At 43.1% G+C, this 23636-nt stretch overlaps 1 protein-coding gene across 6 annotated transcripts in view; it reads right to left on the reverse strand.

Moving 5' to 3' along the window:
- The window catches only part of GRIA1 (glutamate ionotropic receptor AMPA type subunit 1), a 298697-nt gene extending 275754 nt beyond the window's left edge, over positions 1–22943 (reverse strand). For 3 of the 6 annotated variants that reach the window (XM_044916890.1, XM_021697251.1, XM_021697257.1), the window contains exons 1-2: positions 22377–22943; positions 19276–19413 (exon numbers count right to left, since the gene is read on the reverse strand). In XM_044916890.1, coding sequence (XP_044772825.1) covers positions 19276–19413; positions 22377–22458 — 220 coding nt within the window. In that variant the 5' untranslated portion in view covers positions 22459–22943. Of the gene's footprint in view, positions 1–19275; positions 19414–21017; positions 21135–22376 lie in introns of those variants that run through there. The other 3 variants (XM_021697268.1, XM_021697269.1, XM_021697266.1) reach the window with 2 other exon arrangements.
- Between the last annotated feature and the right edge of the window lie 693 nt (positions 22944–23636).

Consider the following 23636-nt stretch of genomic DNA (forward strand, 5'->3'; position numbering starts at 1 on the left):
GAGTTGGTGCTTGCACAGAAAGATATGCCTTTATTGGCTAGAAAGGGCAAGTTTGAAACCAACCAATGACTTCCTAAAAGTGACACCACAGGCATTGGGTCATCGGGGTGGAGATGGCAAGGTGCTTCTGAAAAAAGGGGCCAGGTTTCCAGGAGCCATGCTGATTGGGAAGTGCACAGAATCAGATAAAGGGAATCCTGTCCCCTGCTTAGCCAGTCCATACTCCTAGAATGGCCTCTGCCAGACTGAGCCAAAATATGTCAAGCCAAACCTCCCATCACTGGTCTTTGCTTAGCCTCCTAAGCCACAGAGAACAAACACAATCCTTTTTCAAAAATGGGCGTTTAGATGTTGAGTGGTGAAGAGTGGGCCATACTCAGCCCAAGACTTTCTTTCTCACAGCCTCCCACCAGTCCTCACTGGAAATGCTTTCCAGATCCTTGACTATCTGAATGTGGTGTTTAAGTCTGGCGCCACCATTCCTGTGACCCGCCAGTGAAGTCCAAAGTCCAATTACCCATGGTGGAGTAGGCTCAGTCACGGGATTTCTTTATAGTACCTGTAAGAATGGACTTGCTTCCATCAGGTAAAGGCCGGGGGCAGGCTCCCCCTCCAGTCCTGTCACCCTCCCCACTGTCAGCACAGCTCAACCTCTGTTTGAAGCCTGCCTTTCATTTTTGATATTAACTTCACAGGTTGCATTAAAACTAATTTGCTTCAACTTGCCCAATTTTAAAATTTGCATGGCTTCTTCATTTATTTACTTTTTAATAGTAGCACAGAGGCTGGGTGTTATTCCTGGATGTTCTTCCTAAACGTAGGTTACCCAGAACCGGATTTGCTGGGCTGAGAAAAGGGAGCACAGCAGCAAGGCTGGCCTGGGCCAATTTGGCAAGTGCTTCCCCGGAGTCTGCCAGTTCTTTCTGAAATCACCGGCAATTCCTTGTTCTGGGTAAAACTGTTTGGAGAACTCGCTCCAAAAATTGATAGGAAGCTGGGAAGAGAGAAATAAGACCTTGCTTAGTGGTCAGAAGTCCTGTGTTAGAATCATGACCCAGAGACTAACTCAATGCAGATAAAGGCCTTTGTCCTCTCCCAGCCTTCGCTTCACCATATGTAAAACAGAAGACCAGACTAGCTATTGAGTCCTACAAGGTGTTAATAGGTAATTCACTACAAAGGTGGACTGCTATATTTGGGAAATACATACTTTATCCCCCTCTGAGAAATGAATAAACCATATCAGTATAGCAAAGGGACTTCAAAATCCAGAAGAAAAGAATCTCCCCACTTTGTTTTAATCCAGCATTATTAAATTTCTGGCCATGCAATCTTCCCTATTCACCCCAACCCCTAAGGAAAACCTATCAGCAGCCTCAGAACATCAGAGTTGTAACAGGAAACACAGACTAGCTGGGTTCCTAAAGCTCTTTAAAAACTAACCCTTTGGGGTCTATCACGTAGAAATGTGGATTTTTCTATGTCATTTGACATCAGGTAACTTTATTCTGATGGACGATTTTTCTAGTAAGTGCTGAATAAAACTGTTTCTATTCATGTAAAAAGAGAACCTTTTGTGTATCAGCTATGAAACTTTATTATTCTGTCTCTGAAATACCCTTTTGTGGCCTTCAAAGCATTCTCTAGACTGAAACGGGTCCACTTCTTCAAATGTATCTTCCAGGTCCCCAGAAACCTCCATCTAGATCTTCAGACTCACCATGTGAACTCTCCACATTGTTCATGAACTCTGTTTTGTCTATTTCTTCCATTCTCATCTACAACCCTGGACAGTCCATGTTCACAATGCCCCCTAGACTGATCAGATACTTGTGATCAAGGCAGTCTTAAACTAGGATCAACACAATCATCTTCCAAAGGCAGGAAGGCAGAAGAATACATTTCAGAAACTATCTCAATTACAAATGTTTAAAAAAAAGTCAGGTTCTTATTAATCCACTGTTTTATCTTAAAACTCACTTTCCCAGAGCAATTCATCCCTCCAACATTTTCGTCAACATTGCCCTATATTTCACTCCAGCAGCAACTAGCTATATATTTAGTTAAAGCATTTTGCTTTCTTGTTCCCAAATAAGTGCAGGACCAGATTTAAATTGTATTTTATTTTATTATTTTAAGGCAGCTGACTCTAAGCAAGACCTGGAGAACTAAAAGGAATCATCTTGGCAGATGGTAAAAAGAAACAAGTAACAAAGTGGCTCTATTTTGGGGTTTTGTTGTTGCTGTCATTTTCAAATCAAAGAAGCTTTAGATCTAGATATTTCCTAACTAAATTACAAAATCCTATCCAGAGCACTTTTATTCTCCATGCCCCTCATTTCAACAAGAACACTGGATATTCTGATGAAAATTCTGGAGAACATTTCTAAAAAAGCTTGTCATCATAAACAATTAAGTTGAAGAAACAATAATGGCTCCCATTTTGGGGACAATTACTATGCCAGGCCCTATGCTAAGCACTTTCCACATTTATCTCCTCCAAGACTTACAACAACTCTGAGAGGAGTGTATTATTACTGCCACTTGACAAAATAAGAAACAAAGGCTTTGACAGGTTAAGTCACTTGCAAAGATCACACAGGACTCAAAATTACAAAAGTGTCTCCCAAGTCTCTGTTATTAACCATTATGCTCACCTTGAACGTATTTATTAGGCATCTACCCCAAGAATTTGGATCACAAATACAAATGATCTTGTTTCTCCCCCCCAACCCCCACCCACCTCAAAGAGCTCAGGGTCTTGATAGTAGATATGATTTTTTTTTCCTCATATAAAGAAGGTACAAAGTCAAAGGGACCAATAAAAGCAGTACAAAAGAAAAAAAAGAGGAGCTAGTAAAATAAGGGAAGAAGAGATCAGTTATAATTGAAGGAATGAGAAACAATTTCATAGAAGGGTAGTCATATTTGAGAAGCACCTTAGAAAGTAGATCTGGGGGCTCCTGGGTGTCTCATTTGGTTAAGTGTCTGATTCTTGATTTTGGCTCAGATCAAGATCTCAGGATAGTGGGATCAAGCCCTGTATCAGGCTCCACACTGCGCATGGAACCTGCTTGAGATTCTCTCTCTCCCTCTTCCTGTGCCCCTCCCCCAAGCTCATGCGCAGATGCATGCTCAATCTCTCTCTGTCTCTGAAAGAAAGATTTAGTTTCTTTACTGTATACTGTACATTCAATCCATCACCAAATCCTGTTGTTAACACCTTTAAAATAAATTACAAATCTACCTCTTTTCCTCTGCTACCACCTTGATTCAAACCACCATCATCTGTCATGTAGACTATTGCAGGTGCCTCTTAGCACTTCTCCCTATGTCCCTTCTGTGGTGCACTGGGTTACTATTATAGAAATACACATCCACATCCTTGCCATGTGACTTGTAATCCCTCTTAGATGGTAGAGTATATTTCTCTGCCCCAAGAGTGTTAGGTTTGGCCAAATGCCTTGCTTGAACCGATGGAAAAATAGAAGACATGACACAAGCATAAGTTTTAACTATACTTGCATGATAAGGCTTAGCCTCTTGTGTTCCGATGATCCTCCACAAGAGTAGCAGGCGTTTTTTGTAGCTGCTGCCCCTTCACCCTCACTCCCCAAACAACGACACACAGGGCAGGTCTTAACCCTCCTAGAGTCCAGCCTTATCAGCCTAGGACAGGTGATCCATAGTCAATCTGAAGAATATGGTTGTTTAAAAAAAAAGGTTTTGTATAAGCTACTAGGATTTTGATGTTATTTGTTATGCAGCAATAACTGATTGATATACACCATTTTCTTGTCAGTTTATCACTTTCCCCTTCTCTAGAGAGGAACCTCTTTTAAAAAATATAAAATCAGATCATGCACTCACTCCTAAGGTTAAACCCCATTAGTAATTTTTATTATTTAAAACCAATCTCAATTTGTTAGAGGTGGCCTATAAAGTAGCCTGCCAAACTCTTTGTTTAGTATGCTTTAGCCCACTGATCTTCTTTTTGTTCTTTGAATCCACAAATTCACTCTTACTTTAAAGCCTTTACACTTACTAGTCTTTTTGTCTGGAAAGTTCTAGAGCCTAAGTCTTTGTTCATCTGGTAGCCATTATCCACATGTGGCTATTTAAATTTAAATTAACTAAAATTAAATAACATTAAAGATTTAGTTCCTTAGTCACACTAGCCACGTTTCAAATGTTCAGCAGGCACATGTGGCTAGTGGCTATCATATCTGACAGCACAGAGGTAGAATGTCTCCCATCATTGCAGAAAGTTTTATTGGTTATAACAAGGCGCAGTTAAAATATCACTCCTTCAGAGACACCTACCTTCACCACCTACTTAAACCAACTCTCTAGACTACTGTCTGTTCCATGACTCTATTTGGCTATATTTGTGGCATTTATCAACTATTTGAAACCATTATATTTATTTATTTATTCATCAGAATGTAGTCCCCAAGAGTGCAGGGATTTTGTTGCTTTTGCTCTCTGCTACATCCCCAGGGTCTAATAAAGAGTGGTGTTCGGTAAATACTAGTTGAATAAATAAACGAAGTATTCTCAGCTGGTGGGAAGGTCAATGCTAGGGCAAGCAGAAGCATGAACAAAAGCAGAGCAGTGAGAGACCGAGAGGCACGTTTGTGGCAACACTGGGTAAGATATATTGGCTGGAACATAGAGTGTGGATTGTGAGATAAGTCTCCAAAGGTAGGCAAACTGAGACCATGTTATTGAAAGACTCATATTCTGAGCTGAGTTTGAACTTAAAACAAGATGGGGAGCCATTGACAATTTTCTTATGATAGAGAAGTTTCACGATGAGAAAGTCTTCAAGAAATTGATCTACTTGCTGTGTGGCAAGTGGATCATAGCACGGAGAGACTAGTCCGAAGGCTAACGACACAATCCAATGAAAAAAGAAAAACAAAGTGGGCAGAGTCAAGAGTCATAGTGGTGGCCAAAACAGCACATCATATGTACTGGATGGAGAGAGGACAGTCTGGAGGACTCAGACATGACATTTTGAGCTTGAGTAACTCAACAGAACTAAACTGAGGGAAGAGCAATGGGTTTGGCAGAAAAGATGCCAAGTTCTGTTTTTGATATATTGAACCCAAAATGTAGAGGTAGCATCTTGGGGAAAGGGTAGATATAGGGGAGAAAAAAAGGAGCAGAAGGGATCGGAGAGAGCCCCAGTGGTGCCACTGGGGAGAACACAGCATCACAAAGCTCAGGACTCTTAGGGAGGGCTATGAAGATTCCCATAGGTGTTCAGCTCTCAGAAACAAAAACATAATACAAGTGGAATTGGTGATAAGAAATACATTATAACCCTAAAGGAACTGGTTCATCAGAATAGTCAGAGCAGAAACCATATTTTAAGGTATTCAGAATGACCTTGGAGTAAGAAAGAAAAGATAGTAAGTACAGCTTAAGTAACTTTCCCAAAGCTAATAAATACCTGGTTTCTAGACTTCACATGGACCTTTATGAGCTTTCCGTTCCCAAAGACTCCTGCTTTTTAGTGTCTGGAGGACAGATTAAATGGAAGGCTCACATTAGGTGTTTTCTGCCCTCCCTTGTAGCTGTGGCACCTCCATAGGCTTTACCAGATAGGTTAGGGATAGCTGGAGCTTATCCTGCTTGCTCGAGACAGACTCTGCCCTAATTAACCACCTCAGTGAACAAATGGAGTTTGGCACCAAGCTAAGACGAAGTACTTTGATTTAACATTTCCTTCACACATAATTTAAATCTCAGAATCTTTAAGTTTTATAATCACAGACTTGGAAAGGATATAGAAACCATCTAGTTTATTTCCTTCCCCTGTGAAAGAATGAATACATACACACACACACGCGCGCTCGCATATACCTCCTGCCATCCTTAGAAGCAACAGCAACAGTCAATATTCTGGACCCAAAACAGAAAGGATAGCCAATTTCATGATCTCTCTGGTAGGAATGCCCTGGGAACCTTACCATCTTCCTCTGTTATGCTCAGTGGCTTCCACATTCTGTGGCTGTCTTGCCGTGGCAGCAAGTGCCCCATTATCACCTTGATTTGCACATATAATATGGTGCAGAGAAACCAGCATCTGCCTGAGGACAACTGAGTGACCCAACTTGCAAGGAATGCTTTCAGGGTCCCTCATTCTCCACTGCCTAGACCAAGATTCACAATCTAACTTGCCCATGTGGCTGGTTTTTCACATTCCACAGGGTATCATACCCTGTCTGGCTGGCTCATTTCTAACTTTCATATTTGAGCTCAGAAGTCACCTCCTTAGAGAGGTCTTCCTTGAGCACTTAAAGTAGGTTCTCTTCTACCATAGAGATTTCTTACCACATTCTATTTTCTTTATAACCATAGTAACAATTTCTATTATTTTTTTATTTGTCAATGTACTTATTGCCTATTTCTCTATATAACATATGCCCCATGGAGACCAGGACCATATCTATCATTATCCAGTGTTCTCTCAGTGCCTAGTAAAATGTGGAATATACAGTGATTTCTTGTACTGGCCAGATATTGCTACACAACAAAGCATCCCCATGTTTAGTGGTATATAACAATGTTATATAACCAAGCATGTTTGGTGGTATATAACAATGAGCATTTACTATCATGTTCACAGGTCTTCAGGTCAGCTGGGACAGCTCTGCTTCAAACTTTAGCTTGTGGGTTGATAGCAGCACCTCCGTGTTTTGTATTTTTCTTTCTTCTGGGACCAGCAGGCTCTCTGAGGCATTTTTTTTCTCATGGCTTCTGCTTGAAACATGCCTAACAATATCCTAGTTGCGAAAGCCAGTCACATGACCAAACATAACATTAATGGAGCAGGGAGATATACTCTTGCCAAGGAGTTTGGGGGAAGAGATGAATAATTACCAAATAATAATTGAATCTAGGGGCGCCTGGGTGGCTCGGTTGGTTGGGCGACTGCCTTCGGCTCAGGTCATGATCCTGCAGTCCCGGGATCGAGTCCCGCATCGGGCTTCCTGCTCGGCAGGGAGTCTGCTTCTCCCTCTGACCCTCCTCTCTCTCATGCTCTCTGTCTCTCATTCTCTCTCTCACAAATAAATAAAATCTTTAAAAAAAAAAATAATTGAATCTATCACAATGCTGCATAAATATCAATAACTGAATAAATGAAATCCCTCCCCTAGATCGGTTGACCTTTCTAGTTAAGCAAACCACTTTCTAATCCTTATAATCCTGTGTCTCATCAGTATTAGTTTTAGGATTTCAGTCCACTGTTAATCCATGACCTGGCAATAAAGAACCATACTACCCTGTTCTCCTTGAACAGAAACTAACTTAACTCTGCCTGTTTAACAGAGGTTAAAACCTCCTTCATTTCATCCTGGCTCTCTCTGTCCCCCTCTTCAGGCATAGGGAAGCCTTCATCCCTGCCAAAAACTAGGAGGGATGGAACCAATTAGAAGAACCTACCATCTGGTGGTGTGGGCTCATCAAATTTGCAGCCAAGATTCCTACCGGGACTGTTAAAGAGTTTGTGCACAATAGCTTGAGTGTCTGAGTAGAGCAGGAAATGTCTTGGTCACTGGGAGAGAGTATGGGTGCCTCAAAATCACCAGATATCTTAGGGCTGAGAGCCCCAGCATTCTGTCAAAGAGTAATCTATAAAGATCCCCCAGCCCACACCCATTTGGGTGGACTACACTTCCAAAAATTGTTCCATGAACACAGGTTTGCTCCTGGCTAAGCATGGATTATCAAAGTGTCCTCAGCTTTGACTCATGAATCTGCCTGGATTTCAAACCTTTTGCCTGCAGTGACTTCTGATCTTGCCTTACCCACCAGAATCCCTTGTAGGCTCCTCTCTTATTGGTGGCTCTTTTGTGCCTCAGCGTACCGACACTTGGTCTAGCTCCAGTTTCTCCGAATTTTCCTTTCTGCAGAGAGGTACCATGGAGGAACATCTGTATTTCTTTTAATTTATTGTTATTATTATTTTCCTACTGAGGAATAGTATCCCGATTTCCTTTGGAGAACTACTCTTTCCCAATGTCCTTGTAGTCTGGCATGGGGGCTGACTGAAACTAACAATCCGTCTGGTCCTTCTCACCACCCCAAACTCTAAGAATGGTCATGTGACTAGACCTAGACCAACCTAAAGATATCAATATCCTGTTCACCATCTCATGTTCAGAAATGAGTATGAGTCCTGATTTTTATTCAGTGACATCAGGCCCAGGACTTTTTTCTGATGAGAATGGATGGGAAAAAGAGAAGTTAAGTTCCCTTTCCATTGGACCTTCAAATGAGCAGGTAAAGGCTGGTTGTGCTGGGATCTAACAATTGAGATCTGGCATATGATATATATTGTCTGAGAATAAAGCCAACTTAATGAAATGCTGAGACTAAAAATTCAGGGGGTATATCTCAGTCCTCATGACATTATTCAAGCTCCTGAACCTACCTGTACACAAAGTCAAAACTATGCAGTTGGTTACATTTCTGTCACTTGCTACCAAGAGAGTCCTGATGGTTCACTGCCGAAATGGGATTGCCCTTTCTCTCTATAAGCAATAACTTCTTAAGCTAAAGACATTGGCCCACATATTTAGTCCAGCTTGTGGACTGAATCATAAGTGAAAAGGCATGCTTTCAGATTTAGCATTGTTGCATATTTGGACGCTGGGTAAACTTAGCCTTCTTGAGGTTTCAATTTTCCCCATCCACAAAATAGATTCATTCGTAGATAATGACCACCCTCATAGGAAAACACTAAAGATTAATTAGTCACATTGTACTTGTGGTGCATTTATGTTAATAGATAAGAAGCCTAGTTAATTATATTACCCTGCATTTCCCTAGCACTTCTGATTTTTCAAAGCTCCTTCATATGAGTAATGACATTTGCCTCTTTTAATAACCCTGAGAATCTGGTATTATAACCCCATATTATAAATCTGGAAACAAAAATGGGCACAAGGATTTCTCAAGGTCATAGAGCAAGTCAGTACCAACACTGAACAAATTATTTCAATTTCTGTATACACTAATTATTCTATTAAATCTCATTGGAAATTGTCATACTGGTCTATAATACTCTTAAAATCAGAATAATATATACAAATGATTAAACTTTTATTGGGATGATCACCATAGCATTGTTTGTGGGAAAATATTTGGAAATAAACTAGACATTCAATAAAAGGAGACAAATTAAATAAATTGTACATATGTAAGTTGTACATAGTACAATACACTTAGAAAGACATTAAAAATAAATGTGTAATATTCAAACTAACATATGTAACACTGGGTAAAAAATCATGTTGTAAGACAGTAATATCAATCTATTCTTAATTTTTAAGTTGATATGTTCAGAAGAAAGATGGGACGTTTATCCTTAGTACTGTAATTACACAAATTTTATTTTGTTTGATGTCTATGTCCCCATGGCTTTCTATAATACCCATATCACTTTTATACACAAAATAAATGTTGTTCTTAAGAAGTTCATTTCCATCCTAAAGACTCTACATAGTGAACACACAGAAACAGTCTTAACCATTGGGTGTCAATTTCACTAGCCTCCAACTGCCTCATTAACCCCAATGTTGCCTGTATCCTCTGCGGTCTGGACCTCCCATGACCTTGGGCTTCCGTGTGCTCTTTGAACAGCAGGCTGTGACACCCCAAAGGCACAAGAGCCATCAGGGTGGAAAGAGGATCTTCAGTGCACTGCACACCTTGACTGCAGGTGCCATGGAGCAGCATAGGCCACTTGAAAGCACAAAGGGCTATGTGACCAAAGCAGCAAGCCCTGATAGCAGGGGAGCAGGCCGCTGCCACGGGAGGGAAACTACAGGGTCCACACAAGAGCAGTAGATACAGCCGTCCATGGAATGAAGAAAGTCCTCACAGCCTACAGATGTCTAGGGATGGAACTAGACACACACAGGCCACTGCCCCTGCTCACTTCCTCTGATAGCTCAGGTTTCTTACCTGGGGAAAAGGGAGAATAAAAGTAGCCGTCTCATCGTATTGCATTGAGTGGAAAGTGGATTTGAAATCAACCATCATTTGTTCCTTCTCATAATAACCACATGTCATTGATAGAATTATTTCCTTCACTTGAAAGAAACTGAGGTTCAGAAAAATAGAATTGACTTGTCCAAGCCATACAAGGCCTCAGTGGCACAGCCAGGCCTTGAACCAGAAATCTTGATCTAGAAAGCGGAGTCTTGTACCTTATCTAGGACCCTTACTGACAATAGTCCAGAAAGACCCAGTTTGAGCTTTTGATTGGGCTTACAACTATCACTTTCTAGCAACACTTTCTAGTTGTCATAGCCTTCCACAGGAATTTACAATGCAGCCTACTGGAACTCTCAAAACTCATAATATTAAAGCACAACCCCCATAAATGGCAGGAATTCAGGCTTATTCTCATGGCTGCCCCAATGTTACATAATACACAGCTATGCACTCATTTGTTCATTCATACTTTCATTCAACTAGCCTCACTGAACACTATTCTGTGGTGGACACTGTGATAAGAAGCTAAAGAAATGCAGCCACTGCTCCCAAGTTGCTTAGACCAGTTGGTCAGATAAGACAAGCGTCCTGGTGACTAAACCCCAGCGCTATGTGTGACAGCTGCTCTGGGGAAGGTTCAAAGGGCCAAGGGGCAGAGGAGGAGGGTGTGAACATGGGAAAGCAAGGAAGGCTTCCTGGAGAAGGTGATACAAGGGCTAGGACTAACCAGAAGGACAGAATTTCAACAGGGGAACATGGAAGGAAAAGTTTGCGGGTGCAAGTGGAAGAAACAGCATTGAGTTGTCCAGTTTGACTGCAGATCAAGGTTCCTGCTGATGAAGTAAGTGGGGACTCCAGCTGAGTCCTCCCTTGCACTCCCAAGCTTACCAGCCCTGTGCTGGATCAGCCTCCAGTCCCCATGAGCACACCCACGAGCACACCACGGAGCACACATGACAACTTACCCCTACACCCAGTTGTCAGCTTCCCCGTCCCCTCAGCATCTGTCCCCAGCCCTCTGCCCATCTGCCAGGCTTCATCCCAAATTGGTAATAGGAGTAAAGGCACAAAGATCATTGCTACATAGGCAGAAAGTCTTCAGGGAACATGAAAGTGGCAAAGTGCTCTTGAGCGTCTGATTCCTGGTGAGAAAACAGGAATCTGAACATGACACTTCTCTGCTTAAAACCCTTCAGTGGGCTTCCCACAGCTCTTAGGCTAAAGACCAAAACCTGTAACAGAGCCCACAAGGCCTAGCCCTTGCCATTCTTTCCAGCCCCCCACTCCCCTCATCCCTCACTTCCCCTCTTCTCAGGCTTCTGCCCAGGAAGCTTCTAGAATATGCCTCCTGTTCCAAGCACCCACATCACTAAAAGCCTTCAGTTCTCAGCTCAAACACCTATTCATCCCTGTGCCCAGAGATGACTCCTTTGTAATATGCTTCCATTGAATCATGGCCCTTTCACTCACATCTTTATCACAACCTATAATGATATACTCATCTGTACAATTATTTGACTAATATCTTCATCTCTCACTAGCTGGTAAGCTCCATGAGCACAGGGCTGCCTTCTGTTTTCATTCACAGTAGTAAGCGCTCCATAAATACTTGTTGAATATTGAATGAATGCACCTGAGACCCATGGGACGCTTAGTGCTCTTGCCCTGGCATACAAAATGTACCCCGGATGTATAATATGGTGGGGGAAAGTTCAGAGCTTTCCTTAGATTCTCAGTCGAACTAGTGGCTGATACAAGAGCTTCTTTTCTAAACAGTTTGTCCCTGAGTTTTCCATACACTCTCACCATAGAAATACAGCCCTAGAGGTACTTTTAGAAATCATCTGAGCTTTATTTTATAAATAAGGTTGGGGTGGTGATGCTTTTCCAAAGTCACACACAGGAATGTTTCCAGGTGATGGATAGTCCAGAATTTGAACCCATGTCTTCAAATCCCAATTCACATACTTTTCACTGCCTCAAACTTGGTGTGTGTGGGGGCGGGGGAGAGGGGGAGATATGAGGAAAGAAAGAGAGAAAGAGAACCTCTCCATTATATCAGGTTTTTTGTGCACGCCTATTTCCTCTTTAAGAACCTGAGCCCCTTAAAGGGAGAATCAATGCCTAATGCATTTTATTTTCCTCTATTCCTAGTGTAATGCCTTGTCGTGGTAAATGGATTTTATCTCTTGCATCAATTTCAACTCTAAGCAATTTGTTGTAGCTGCCTGGAATGCTATGATGAGAAAGAAAAAAGAAAAAAGAAAAGCAAAGCAAGGAAAGGAAAAGAAAAAAGAAAAGGAGGGAGGGAGCGAGGAAGGAAGGAAGGAAGAAAGAAAAGAAAAGAAAGAAAGAGGGAGGGAGGAAAAAGAAAGAAAAGAGAAAAAGAATTTAAGGCCATGTCTACATTCAGTGGGAAAGAATTCTGTAGTCAATGACTGCGGTCTCCTAGGGTGTGGAAGGGGGCAGTAATGGTACATAGGCTCCATGGAGGGCAATAATAATAAGGTTTTGAAGGAATGGACAAATGAATGAATCTTAACCATTTATCTTGAGTGTCTGAGAGGAGAACAGTAATCTCACTGATCTCAGAGTCTTCAAACTAGTCAGAGGAAGCAATGTTCACAAACCTCAGCACAAAGAAGCTTATGATTATCAATATTATAAAAAAAATGCAGAGTGAAAAACAGACTCAAGTTGATGCCTGCATGTCTTAAAGTGAAGGCATGGGTGAAGATGGAGAAGCCACAGTCAGATTTGTAACATCCACCAGAGAAACACAGACATCTGCCATTTAACTGAGAGCACAGGGTGGATGCAAGAGACCACCTCTGAACTCTCCACCTCACAACCATGAACACACACTCCACCTTTCAGGGCCTGCGCAACCTCCCCAGGAGTCTTGCTTATTATCCACAGCCATGCTCTGCCTCAGAAGTCTTAGCTCTTAACCCTGAATCATAAACTTCATTGGGGCACTTCTTGGGTTGGACTCTTCTACTGCTCTTTTTCTTTTCTATGTCCCTAGAGTAATGCATTTTGGAAGTGGGAAAGCCCACTGAGTTTTGGGAGTCCCCAAAGCTGACTTCAAATATTGGCTCAGCCCTTCTCCACTGTAGAATATGGGGAAGACACTTACTCTTGCTCAGTCTCCATAGCATCATCTACAAAATGGGGATAATGATTTTTCAGGATTGTTATAAAACTCAAAGACAACATATGTGAAGTTATCTGTCACATGGTAGGTCTCTGAAATGATCTTTGTTTACCCAGCACCAGCTGGTCTTCTCTTCATTACTACGTACAAATTTTTTGAGAGCAAAAGTTATACACCTTTTGTGTCCTCTACTATTAGTTATTAGAGCGAAGAAGAGATATTATTTGAATGAAATAATGAAATGACAGGTGTTGAAGGATATAAATTAGGTGTGAGCAGACTGAGCAAGCCCCGTAATTTTGTTACACTGGCCATGTGTACAAAAGGGAGTGCTGAAGACTTGGGTAAACTTGAGAGTTTATGCCTTACGCTTAAGGAGGACAGCACTGGGGCACCTGGGTGGCTCAGTCGGTTAAGTGTCTGACTTCGGCTCAGATCATGATCTCAGAGTCCTGGGATAGAGTCCCACATTGGTTTCCCTGCTCAGCAGGGGAGCCTGCTTCTCCCTCTTCCCCTGCCCCTCCCCCTGCTCGTGCTGTCTCTCTCAAATAAATTAAGTCTTTAAAAAAAAAAAAGAGGGGCACCTGGGTGGCTTAGTTGGTGAAGCATCCGCCTTCAGCTCAGGTCATGATCCCAGGGTCCTGGGATCGAGTCCCACGTCTGGCTCCCTGCTTGGCAGAAAGCCTGCTTCTCTCTTCCCACTCCCCTTGCTTGTGTTCCCTCTCTCGCTCTCTCTGTCAAATAAATAAATAAAATCTTTAAAAAAAAAAAAAAGAGGACAGCCCTTCTCAGCTCTAGATAAGAGAAGTTTAGCAGGAATGTAGGTCCAGGGTTGCCTGATGCCCTGTTTTTTTTTTAGAGAAGCCAGAAATCTGGATTTTTATGCCATATTTTAAAAAGCACTGTGCATTTTAAATTCACTGGACTATTAGTCTGCAACTCTAAAAATGATGAGGGACTCTTAGGCAAGAGCTAAGATGCCATCTGTCTGCTATCCACACCTAAAGTCTGGCTAGATCCTCCTTGGGCTTCCTGAGTGGGTCTATAACAGAGGGAAACCCACTATAATTAGGCAACTGGCCCCCACCTGATTGCCGTTTAGGCTCTCAGCATCTTGGTGTTTTTTTTTTTTTTTCAAGATTTTATTTATTTATTTGAGAGAGAGAGCACGAGTGGGGAGAGGGCAGGGGTGATGGACAGGGAAAGAATCTCCAGTAGACCCCATGCTGAGCATGGAGCCCAATGCAGGGCTTGATCCCACAACCTTGAGACTATGACCTGAGCCCAAACCAAGACTTGGAGGTTTAACCAGCTGAGCCACCCAGGCGCCCCGGCTCTCAGCATCTTTATACTGTGTGATTCCCTGACTCCTAGAGATATTTGTTCATTTGTATTAGGGGTATAGCCCTTTGCTGGGTGTTCTCAGCAACACTGAACAATAGATATACACGACCTTTCTGGACAGTGTTTCACATTCTGGTGGTAGAGTTGACCTATAAACATACATCAAGGCAACAATGCAGGACAAACCAACTGGGGCTTGAAAACACAATGCTTCCAGGAGCCAGGCAGCTAAATAAAATGAGAGAAATGGGCTGGTTGGGAAAGAAACCATCTAGATGGAATACTCCCACCTCTATCCTAGCAAATTAGGGCCACAGAGATGTGAGATCCAATATTGCCACATCTTTTAAAATTTCAAAGAGACCTAAGATACCCAAATTTTGATGTGAAATTCCATGATTCTTAAATATTGTGCTGCACCTAGCTTATGGATGGCCATTTGGGGACCCCTTCTTTAGTATTGCACAAATGGATGAGAGGCCCAGCCTGGAATGCCACAAGAGGCCAGAGCAAAAGAGTAACACAGTAAAGTTATCCTCTTTTCCTTTGCATCTGTCATCCCTCTGCCCAGAACATACTTGCTTCACCCCCTTCTTCCCCCTTACCTCATCTTCCTGGAAAGCTTCTGTTTATCATTGAGACTCAATTCTACCACCACCCTCTGAGAGGTCACGCCCACTCCTTAGGGCATCTCTAACACTCCCTACAAATTGCTGTTCCAACACAACATTGTATTTTAATTTTCTCTTTACAGGACGGTCAGCCTCACTAGGGATAAAGTCCTACAGGCAGGGAAGATGTCTTAACTTTGGTCTGTACTTCTAGTGCTTAATACCATCTCTGGACTTGATTAAGGGCTCAAACATGCTTGCTAAGGGAATGGAAAGCTTTTTAGATTAAAGCGTTTCTCAAAGTGTGATCCCCATACCAACTACTACGGAATCCCCACAGGGCCAGCTCTTGAATATTCTTACTCATTAAGTCCAGAATCCATCCCTGAGTCTTGCTTTAAATAAGCTCCCTGGGTGAATTTTATATGCACTGAAGATTGAGGTCCTCCTGGCTAAACTGTAACCCCCCCTAGGAAAAAGACGGTGTCTTCTTTGTTGGCCATTATATTCCTAGAACCTGGTATGGCACTAGGAATAAAGTTAGGCATTTGGCATATATGTGCAGCATGAATGAATGAAAAGGTAAGAATTAAGTTGTAACTGCTCCTCACACCTCTAACAGAAACCCCAATCTGCATCTCATCCATCCCTTTATTTATACCTACCACAAAGGCACCAAGATAGGCTGAATAGCTGGTCAGTAACTACTATCTCTATGGACAGTCTCCTCAACTCCTGCCCCTCTAGGCTTGGACGAGTGCTCAGAGGAGAACATAAGGCATTTGCCGATTCAATGATTTTATCCCTTAATGACTGCAGACAAGGAAAGCAAGGAAGCTTGAATGCAAAAAAACATACAGAACTCTCATCTTGGCTACTGGTGTTAGCAGTACTCCTCTTCCATCTTCCCTGCATCCCCTACCCTACAAGCATCACTTTGCCTCTGGAATCCCTGATGCCAAGACTTCCAGCAGGAATAGCTCCTGTTACACTTCCTCTCCCTTCCCTTCTCTACCCTCTGGTGGAGGGACAGTGAATAGCAAAATGGGCTGGAAAAAAAACCAAATAACAGCAAAAATTATGAAAAACAAATATTTAGTGAGGTGCCTGGGTGGTTCGGTCAGTTGGGCGTCCTACTCTTGATTTCGGCTCACGTCATGATCTCAGGGTCCTGGGATCAAGCCGTGTGTAGGGCTCCATGCTCAGTGCGGAGTCTGCTTGAGATTCTCTCTCCCTCTGCCCCTCCCCCTATGCACACACTCTCTCTAAATAAATAAATAAAATTCAAAAAAAAAAAAAGAAAGAAAAACAAATATTTAGTTATTTTCTGGAGGTAAGACTGAGGCGGTGAATTTAAGGTAACTACTAGTCCAGATTTCAAAAGAGCACATGAAATTAAACCTGAATAAGATGCTTTTCTTGGTTTTCCATAAATGATTAGTTAATGTAGCCCACCGAAAACCTGTCTACTGTCTTTGACATTTTTTACTCAATTCAAATCGGGAATGAGTACAGATGTACTCACTGTACAGATGTACAGTTTTCCTAAACCAACGGACCATAGAGAACATAGCCCCAAAAGGTTTCCTGGCCTCATATTAAAGCTAACAGAGAATCTTCCAGGCAGGCTGGGAATTACAATGCTTCCACTGCCACCCAAATTGCCCAGTACTGGCTCTGATCTTGGAGTTAAAGAGAAAAAAATAAAGATCTAAGCACAAGATAGTATTATTGCTTCTGAGACAATCCCCACAGCAACATTCCCCACTGGACCAAAAGCTACTTGAAAGCAAGGGCCTTTTAGCATCTCTGTTTTCCCAGGGTCCATCTCAGTTCATAGCATTGAAGAAACATTTAAAGAATGACCAAATTAATAGAAACCTGTACACTGGTATATGGCAGGAATCAAGTTCAAGAACCCAGATCCATTCACTCCAGGTTCACTAACCACAATGGGTAACACTGTGTATCGTATTTCAATCTCCCCAGTAAATGGCCAACAACCCTATTACAGATCAAGTGTTAGGTAGTTAACAATACAGAAGCACCACCTTTTGCCACCAAACATTTCCTATTTTTTTTTGTCTTTTATTATCTTGTCCTGCCAGTCAACATCTTGACACTAGGACAGCAGTTAACATCTCATTCCATCAAGCTCTGCTGTAGACAATTCTCAGCAGTATGAGTGAATATGCACACCAGCCATTTATTTTTCCTGATTCCTTAAGCAAGTAATCCTTCTTGAGTAACAGACCCCTTTGAGAGTATGACAAAAGCTATGGAGCCGCTCCTCAGTAAATAAATTAGCATATGCATATAAATGCAAAATATTATGCATAATCATAGGCGGTTTTTAGATATGTTGATGCCCACACCCAAATCCTCCCTTCAAAGACCCTAGTCTAAGCCATATCAAAAGAAATGGAGGTTACCTATTCAACATTATTCAGCTTTCCAGGGAGATGGTTTCACAGAACACAGACCTCAACAATTAAACTCCAGCTCTTTTTTAAGGATAGTGAGTAACACAGTAGACAAGATTTTCAACCTCAGCATTACCAAAATGCAAAATTGCTATTTTACTTATTCAATGGGCCACTCCTGTGTAAAATCACAGCTATAATTTGAAGCACTATAAGCTTTTCTCCTTAGGTGCTTTATCAAGCCACTGCCTTAAAAGTCTCCGAAAACTCCCTTTTGCTTCTTGGGTAATCTAAGCAGAATTGATCAGACTACCATAAGAAACAGTATATCTATCACAGTGCCAGGAACATGGACTGTGGGGTCACAGGACCACCATTTACTTCTTGGGCAACCCTGGGCAAGTTATATAACTTGGTGCAGCCTCAGTTTCCTAAATAGAAGGTAACATAGTGCCCCCCCCTAAGGTGCCTGTGAGGATTAAATCAGCTAATACATGAAAATTAGTGCATTGCATGGGCCTTTGTGATGCTCAATAAGTGATAATAAATGCCAATATAACTGTCTATAAAATACTTGTCATAGTTCTCAACACACAGTAAATCCTCAATAAGTGGAATCTGGTATAATTGTAATTCTTGGAATTTGTATGAACATTATCTTATATTATGAGTGGTCTTAGGGATAGGGAGAATTCCAAATTCTCAGTATGAGCTTTCTATGCATAATGCACATTCAGTTCAAACCATTGAGAGCCTACCATGAGGGAATGTGGGAAAGAGATGAAGGAGATGTGATCTATGTCTTTGACTATGCAAAGCTCAGTAGAAGTCACCAAGTCCACAGGGGCACACAAAGCCTATGGTGCCAATTTAATCCAGTTTGGGGTCTCCAATTGTTCTTGCCCATTCAGCTCACACGTCCATTCCATAAATTCCCACTTGAGCTTAATCCCTGAAGGGAATATATCCCTACTGATTAATTTTTATGCTTCCATCTGTCATCAAATAGCAATCATGCAACCACACAGATCTCCTTTTCAGTCTTAGTTGTCAGAAAAACTCAAAATGGTGTTTGTTGCTCATATTTTCTTATGTATTCAATTCATATGTCAGAGACTTCTCTCTTCCTTTTCCTTCTTGAGGTCACCTCTCAAAGGCCATCCAACAAACTATGTCTTAAGCAATCAATCACTTTAAAGCATTTTGGAAATAATCAAGGCACCAACTTTACAATAGTTACAGGCCATTTCCCAAAGTGGGGAACCGGACAGACAACTTGTCACATATCCTTTCTAATCAAATACAGGTATATTTTCTCCTTTTAACTTGTGCACAGGAAAGGCGTAAGCATCTTAAACCACATTTCCCAAGTCAGAAACTTTAATTCTGTATCTCTCAGAAGTTTCTCATGTGTGAAACTCTCTCAGCTGAAGAAGAAAACCTTTGCCAAGGTAGGGAAGAGGCAGTCAACCCAAGCGCCCATCGTACTGGCATTTAAAGTTAGCTGACAGTGAAAAAGCAGACCCATTTTCTAAAGCATTCCAGGATCTAAAATACCAATTGATAGAATCACTCAAAAGGCCCTGGAAATTTTTCTTGGAGGGCTTTATCTTATGAAGACGAATGACAACTCAAGTGGTTTTTGCAACACTACCACCCACTCACAGGCCGTCCTTTCATTGGTCGATCGCAGAAAGAAATGTCAGGAATAGCAGCGATTACTTACATCTATAGGTCATCTCAAAGCTGTCGCTGATGTTCACAATATCAATCTGGGGGAGCAGCTTTGGGGGCTCTGTGAGTTGTGACAAAGCAAATCTAAAAGCAGCATGTTCCTGTGACTGCTGGTTTGGAAATAATCCCCCTACGAGGAAAGAAAATGCAGCATGTTGTCTGGGTTAGAGGCAGGTTTAATCCCCCAACAGCCCACCTCAGATGGGCCCTTTTCTTCTCTCCATGCCAAACCCACTAGTTGTAGCCTTCAGTGGTGGGGAGGGGAGTTCAAATAGACTCAAGTGGACATGGAGGCTTAAACTTCCACAGATGAGCTTTTATGTGACAAGGGCCTCTACCACTCTGCCCAAACATTTGGTTGTTCATTCCTCAACCCAGATCAGGTCAGAGAAAACAGGAGAATGGCATTTCTCTTCCTCCTCCCTCCTGCAACCATCCAGGTGGCCTAAGCTCTTGTGTGCATGTAAACCCTTGTTGTGTCTAATTTTTCCTGTATTGGACCCATTCCTCACTACAGAGCCTTACAGGAAGTAGTAGTAACAAATGTTGCAGGGGAAAGTCTAGCACTGGGACCCTGTGGGCTTCTTCAGCACTGTCACCCTTTGCTTTGACATTTTTGGTCTTTGACCTGGCAAGACCTGAATGCAATTTAACTATTCCATCACCTCTGAGGTATATTATTCATTTCTTCTGAAAACCCTGGATTTTTACAAACAGTATTCTGCTTCCTCTTTGACACTCATGATCCCAGCTACCTAGGAATGGCTTGTTACATAAGAGATTGCCCTGGTGTATATTTGCATGGTAGAACCCTGGACTTCAAGGATGTGGGGGTTTAAGAATGTCAAGAAGGTATGAACATTCTATTCTAGTGAAAAGCATAACAAAGGTGCCTGTTGGGGCAAGAGTACATGGCCTACCTTTGTATTTACTGTGGACATGTAAAATGAAATTAAATTCCATTTCTACAGATTAGAATCAGCTATTTCCAGAGACTGAACTATAATGAATGTTTACATAGAAGTTTATTTCAGATTCAACAGGAATCACAGTCCCAACATAATGTACTTATAACTTCTTATACAGTGGGTATGTGCTTGTTTTTAAGAACCAATAAATGGACTATAAAGCTTTTATTAGCTATTGTATAAGTAGAATCAAGTACTACCTGATGGCGGTGATATTTTCAGCATTTGTTCTGGAATTTAATGTTTCAACCTTTTATTTGAAAACAAATAATGGTTCTCCCAGTTGAACAAATAAGTTGGGGCTAAATACAATGAAAAATCTGCAGAGATACACGGGCGAACATATCATACACACGTACACAAAACACAAACCACCTCCACGCGTTTATACCCATAGTGCTATACACAAATACACTTGGAGAAAGCAAGTCCACATATCTCAAGACAAGCATTTCCAATCAGCAAAGTATGGGCAATGCATCAGTACCAACATAAACAACGCCACACATAAGATAAAGTGATTTACACATGTTCATATGCCTCCATTTTAAAGAGTAAAAACAAAAAACTCCTGCTGAATTCTGATGCTCCACCCTCCCTCCCCACCCCCCCAGATGACCACACCCCAAACACTTCCTTGTCCCCTGCCTCCTCCGTAATGAATGAAAGAGAGGGGTGGGGGTGGGGCGGTAGGCGGCTACAGATGGGGCTGCAAAGGAAGCGCCTCCCGAGGCAGGAAGTTTTGTTTTGCGTGTAAGACACTAACACAGACCCACTTCAGAATACAGTTTAACAGGTGTCAGGAAACAAAGCAAGTTACTCCACGGCTGTTCCAACCACCCTGGGAGCCAGCGTGCTGGAGAGGCCGAAAGAGCCTGGTACTGCAGCACTCGTGTGCCCAGCAAAATAGGACCTGTACCATATGCCCCCACAAACACACACTCACACAAAGAACACAAACTACCAGTAACAGGAACTTTCCCTAGTGGAGCTATGTCCCCACGAGGGAGAGAAAACAGAACCCAAACCATCCAAGATGCCTCTGAGCAAAGCCGCTAGCTCCATTCCGGGTCACACACAGCACTGGAACGCTGGTCACACTGGAGCCCCGAGCCCTTGTGGACACATTGTTACTGGTGTTATTGCTCCTATTGTTTTGCTTTCACCCATTATTATGAGGAGGAGCAGTATCTATCAGCTGCCCCACAAATACAGGGAGGGTGAGGGGTCCTTTTAGAAGCATGACAACCAAGAGGGGGAAATGGGGGACAAAAAGCATGTTGAAACCGGCCTCTAAGTTGAGAGGTAGAGCCTAGTGATGGGGACAGCTAAGAGGAGGGAAGGGAAACGTGTCTGTGTGTGTTTGTATGTGTAAAAGGTAGACAATGTCTGTGGATGGAACATCTAAGAGGAGGGGGCAAGGAAAGGAAGAAAGGCAGACTACGAAGTTCTGGAATCGGGGGATTGGGGACCACCAGCCCAGCATGGCAGACAGCAGACAGAAGGCAGCTGGGGGCGTCCAGCGCAGGAATGAGAGCCCCCCTTGACTTAGAGTGGGGGCCTCCTGGCATTATGTCAGGGGCTGCAATAAACCCAGCACCCTACACTCCTTCTTTCAGAGGGTCTCTTTCCCCTCCCCCAGCCAAGAAATCATCTCCTCAGTCAGTTAAATACATATGTGCATATTTAATACCTAACCACACACAGAAATACACCACACATATTTATACAAATAAATGAAATCAGGCACCATCTATCAAGCAATGGAGTGAACTCCTTTAAACACCCACCACCTCTCTCCTCCTCCTCGCTACAGCCTGAATTTTCTTTCTTTCAAAGCAGTGGTTCCTCCATTTCACATGCTCATGCCTAGAGTGTGAGTGGTGTGTGTGGATCTGTGTTTGTATGTGTATGTGTGTGCACGCTTCCCTCTGCCCCTCATCTGATCAAGAGAAGCCCCCTCCCCTGCTGGCGGTCCAAGTCTGCCTTCCATCATCACCCAGCTTTCTATCCAAGCACAGTCCCTAGCGGGGGGAGGGGGGTTGGGGGGGACACAGACAACCCTCCCCCAAAAAACCCCTGCCAGACCCAGAAAGTCCCTCCCCAGGCTGCCCCTCTCACTCACCGATCTGGATATTGTTGGGGAAATTGGCACCTACTACCGCGCCTAGGAAACCGGTGCAGAAGAAGGCAAAAATGTGCTGCATATTCCTTTTTGCATTGGCGAAAAAGAAGCCCAGGTCCAGTCATAGATTTGGTATTTCCCCCCCCCTTCCCTTGATTCCTCTCTGTTCTGCCTGTTCTTTTCCTCCTGCAGTTCCTGCCTTCCTTGCTGCTTCCTTCTTTCCTTCTGGGAGGTTTGTCTGTTTCCCTTGGAATCGGAGCACTTAAACGGCAGCGTTAACACCAACTGACAGCCAGATTAACTGAGCACGGAAAAGAGAAGCCCGTCCTCATGCTGGCGGAGCGCTTGCTCCCCCTCTCCTCTCTCCTCTCGCAGCCTGCCTCTCTCTCCCTCCCTTGCTCTCACTCTCCCCCTCACACTCACACAGGCTGCAAGCTCGGGTGGCGCTAATACCCAACCGAGCCAGCTCAAGTTCACGGCTGACCTCCTCTCCCTACCACCCCGTCTCCCAGTCCTCACCTTCTCCTCCTCTCTGTGTGTGCAGATGGGGAGTGGAGGGGGCTTGGGGGGGATGATACAGGGAGCCTGGTCCTGAAAGGAACAACCCCGTCCCCATCACCCTCCCCCGCCTCCCCCAGTTCTCTCTGCCCCATCCCCCAGCTCCCAGCCCCACAGATGCTACTGGAAATGTGGGTTCAGCTGTAAGTCAGTAGGTGGCAGGGGGTCCCCACAATAGTCCTCCAACCACCCGCTGCTTGATCTAGGTCACTTCTTCTAGGAGCGCACGGGCTGTGCTGGATATATCTCCTGCACTCCACTGGCCCAATTATTCCTACAACTAATTCCTAAGGGGAAGACCCTAGAAATCCCTCCTAGGAGCTTTTAAAGGAAAATAAAGGCTTTTCCTCCCTAATGGGAGGAATGACAGAAAGGCAAACCAGAGGGTCTGAAGTGATTGGCAGGTGCCTCGGCTTGGACATTTGGCAGTCCCTGTCTGCTTTTACAAGTGGAATTGGTGGTCCCTTCTGAATCCTAGGCATTTAAAACGGGCCCCCTTCCCACTTTCCCTGCATGCCACTGGAGTCTATAGCATCAGAATCGTGTGGGTGTACAACAAAGGCTAAGGATACTTAGAACAATTACATGAGTCATTTTGCAGGGGTTCTAGTGAGAAGATTCAGGCTTCTTTCAGTTATCTCTGGATGCTGGTCATGCCCAATGTAAACGAGAACTCCACAGACCCTCCTGGACTGGAGCTTC

The sequence above is a fragment of the Neomonachus schauinslandi genome, chromosome 7 (genome assembly GCF_002201575.2).
Source record: "Neomonachus schauinslandi chromosome 7, ASM220157v2, whole genome shotgun sequence".
In the NCBI taxonomy this organism is placed as follows: domain Eukaryota; kingdom Metazoa; phylum Chordata; class Mammalia; order Carnivora; family Phocidae; genus Neomonachus; species Neomonachus schauinslandi.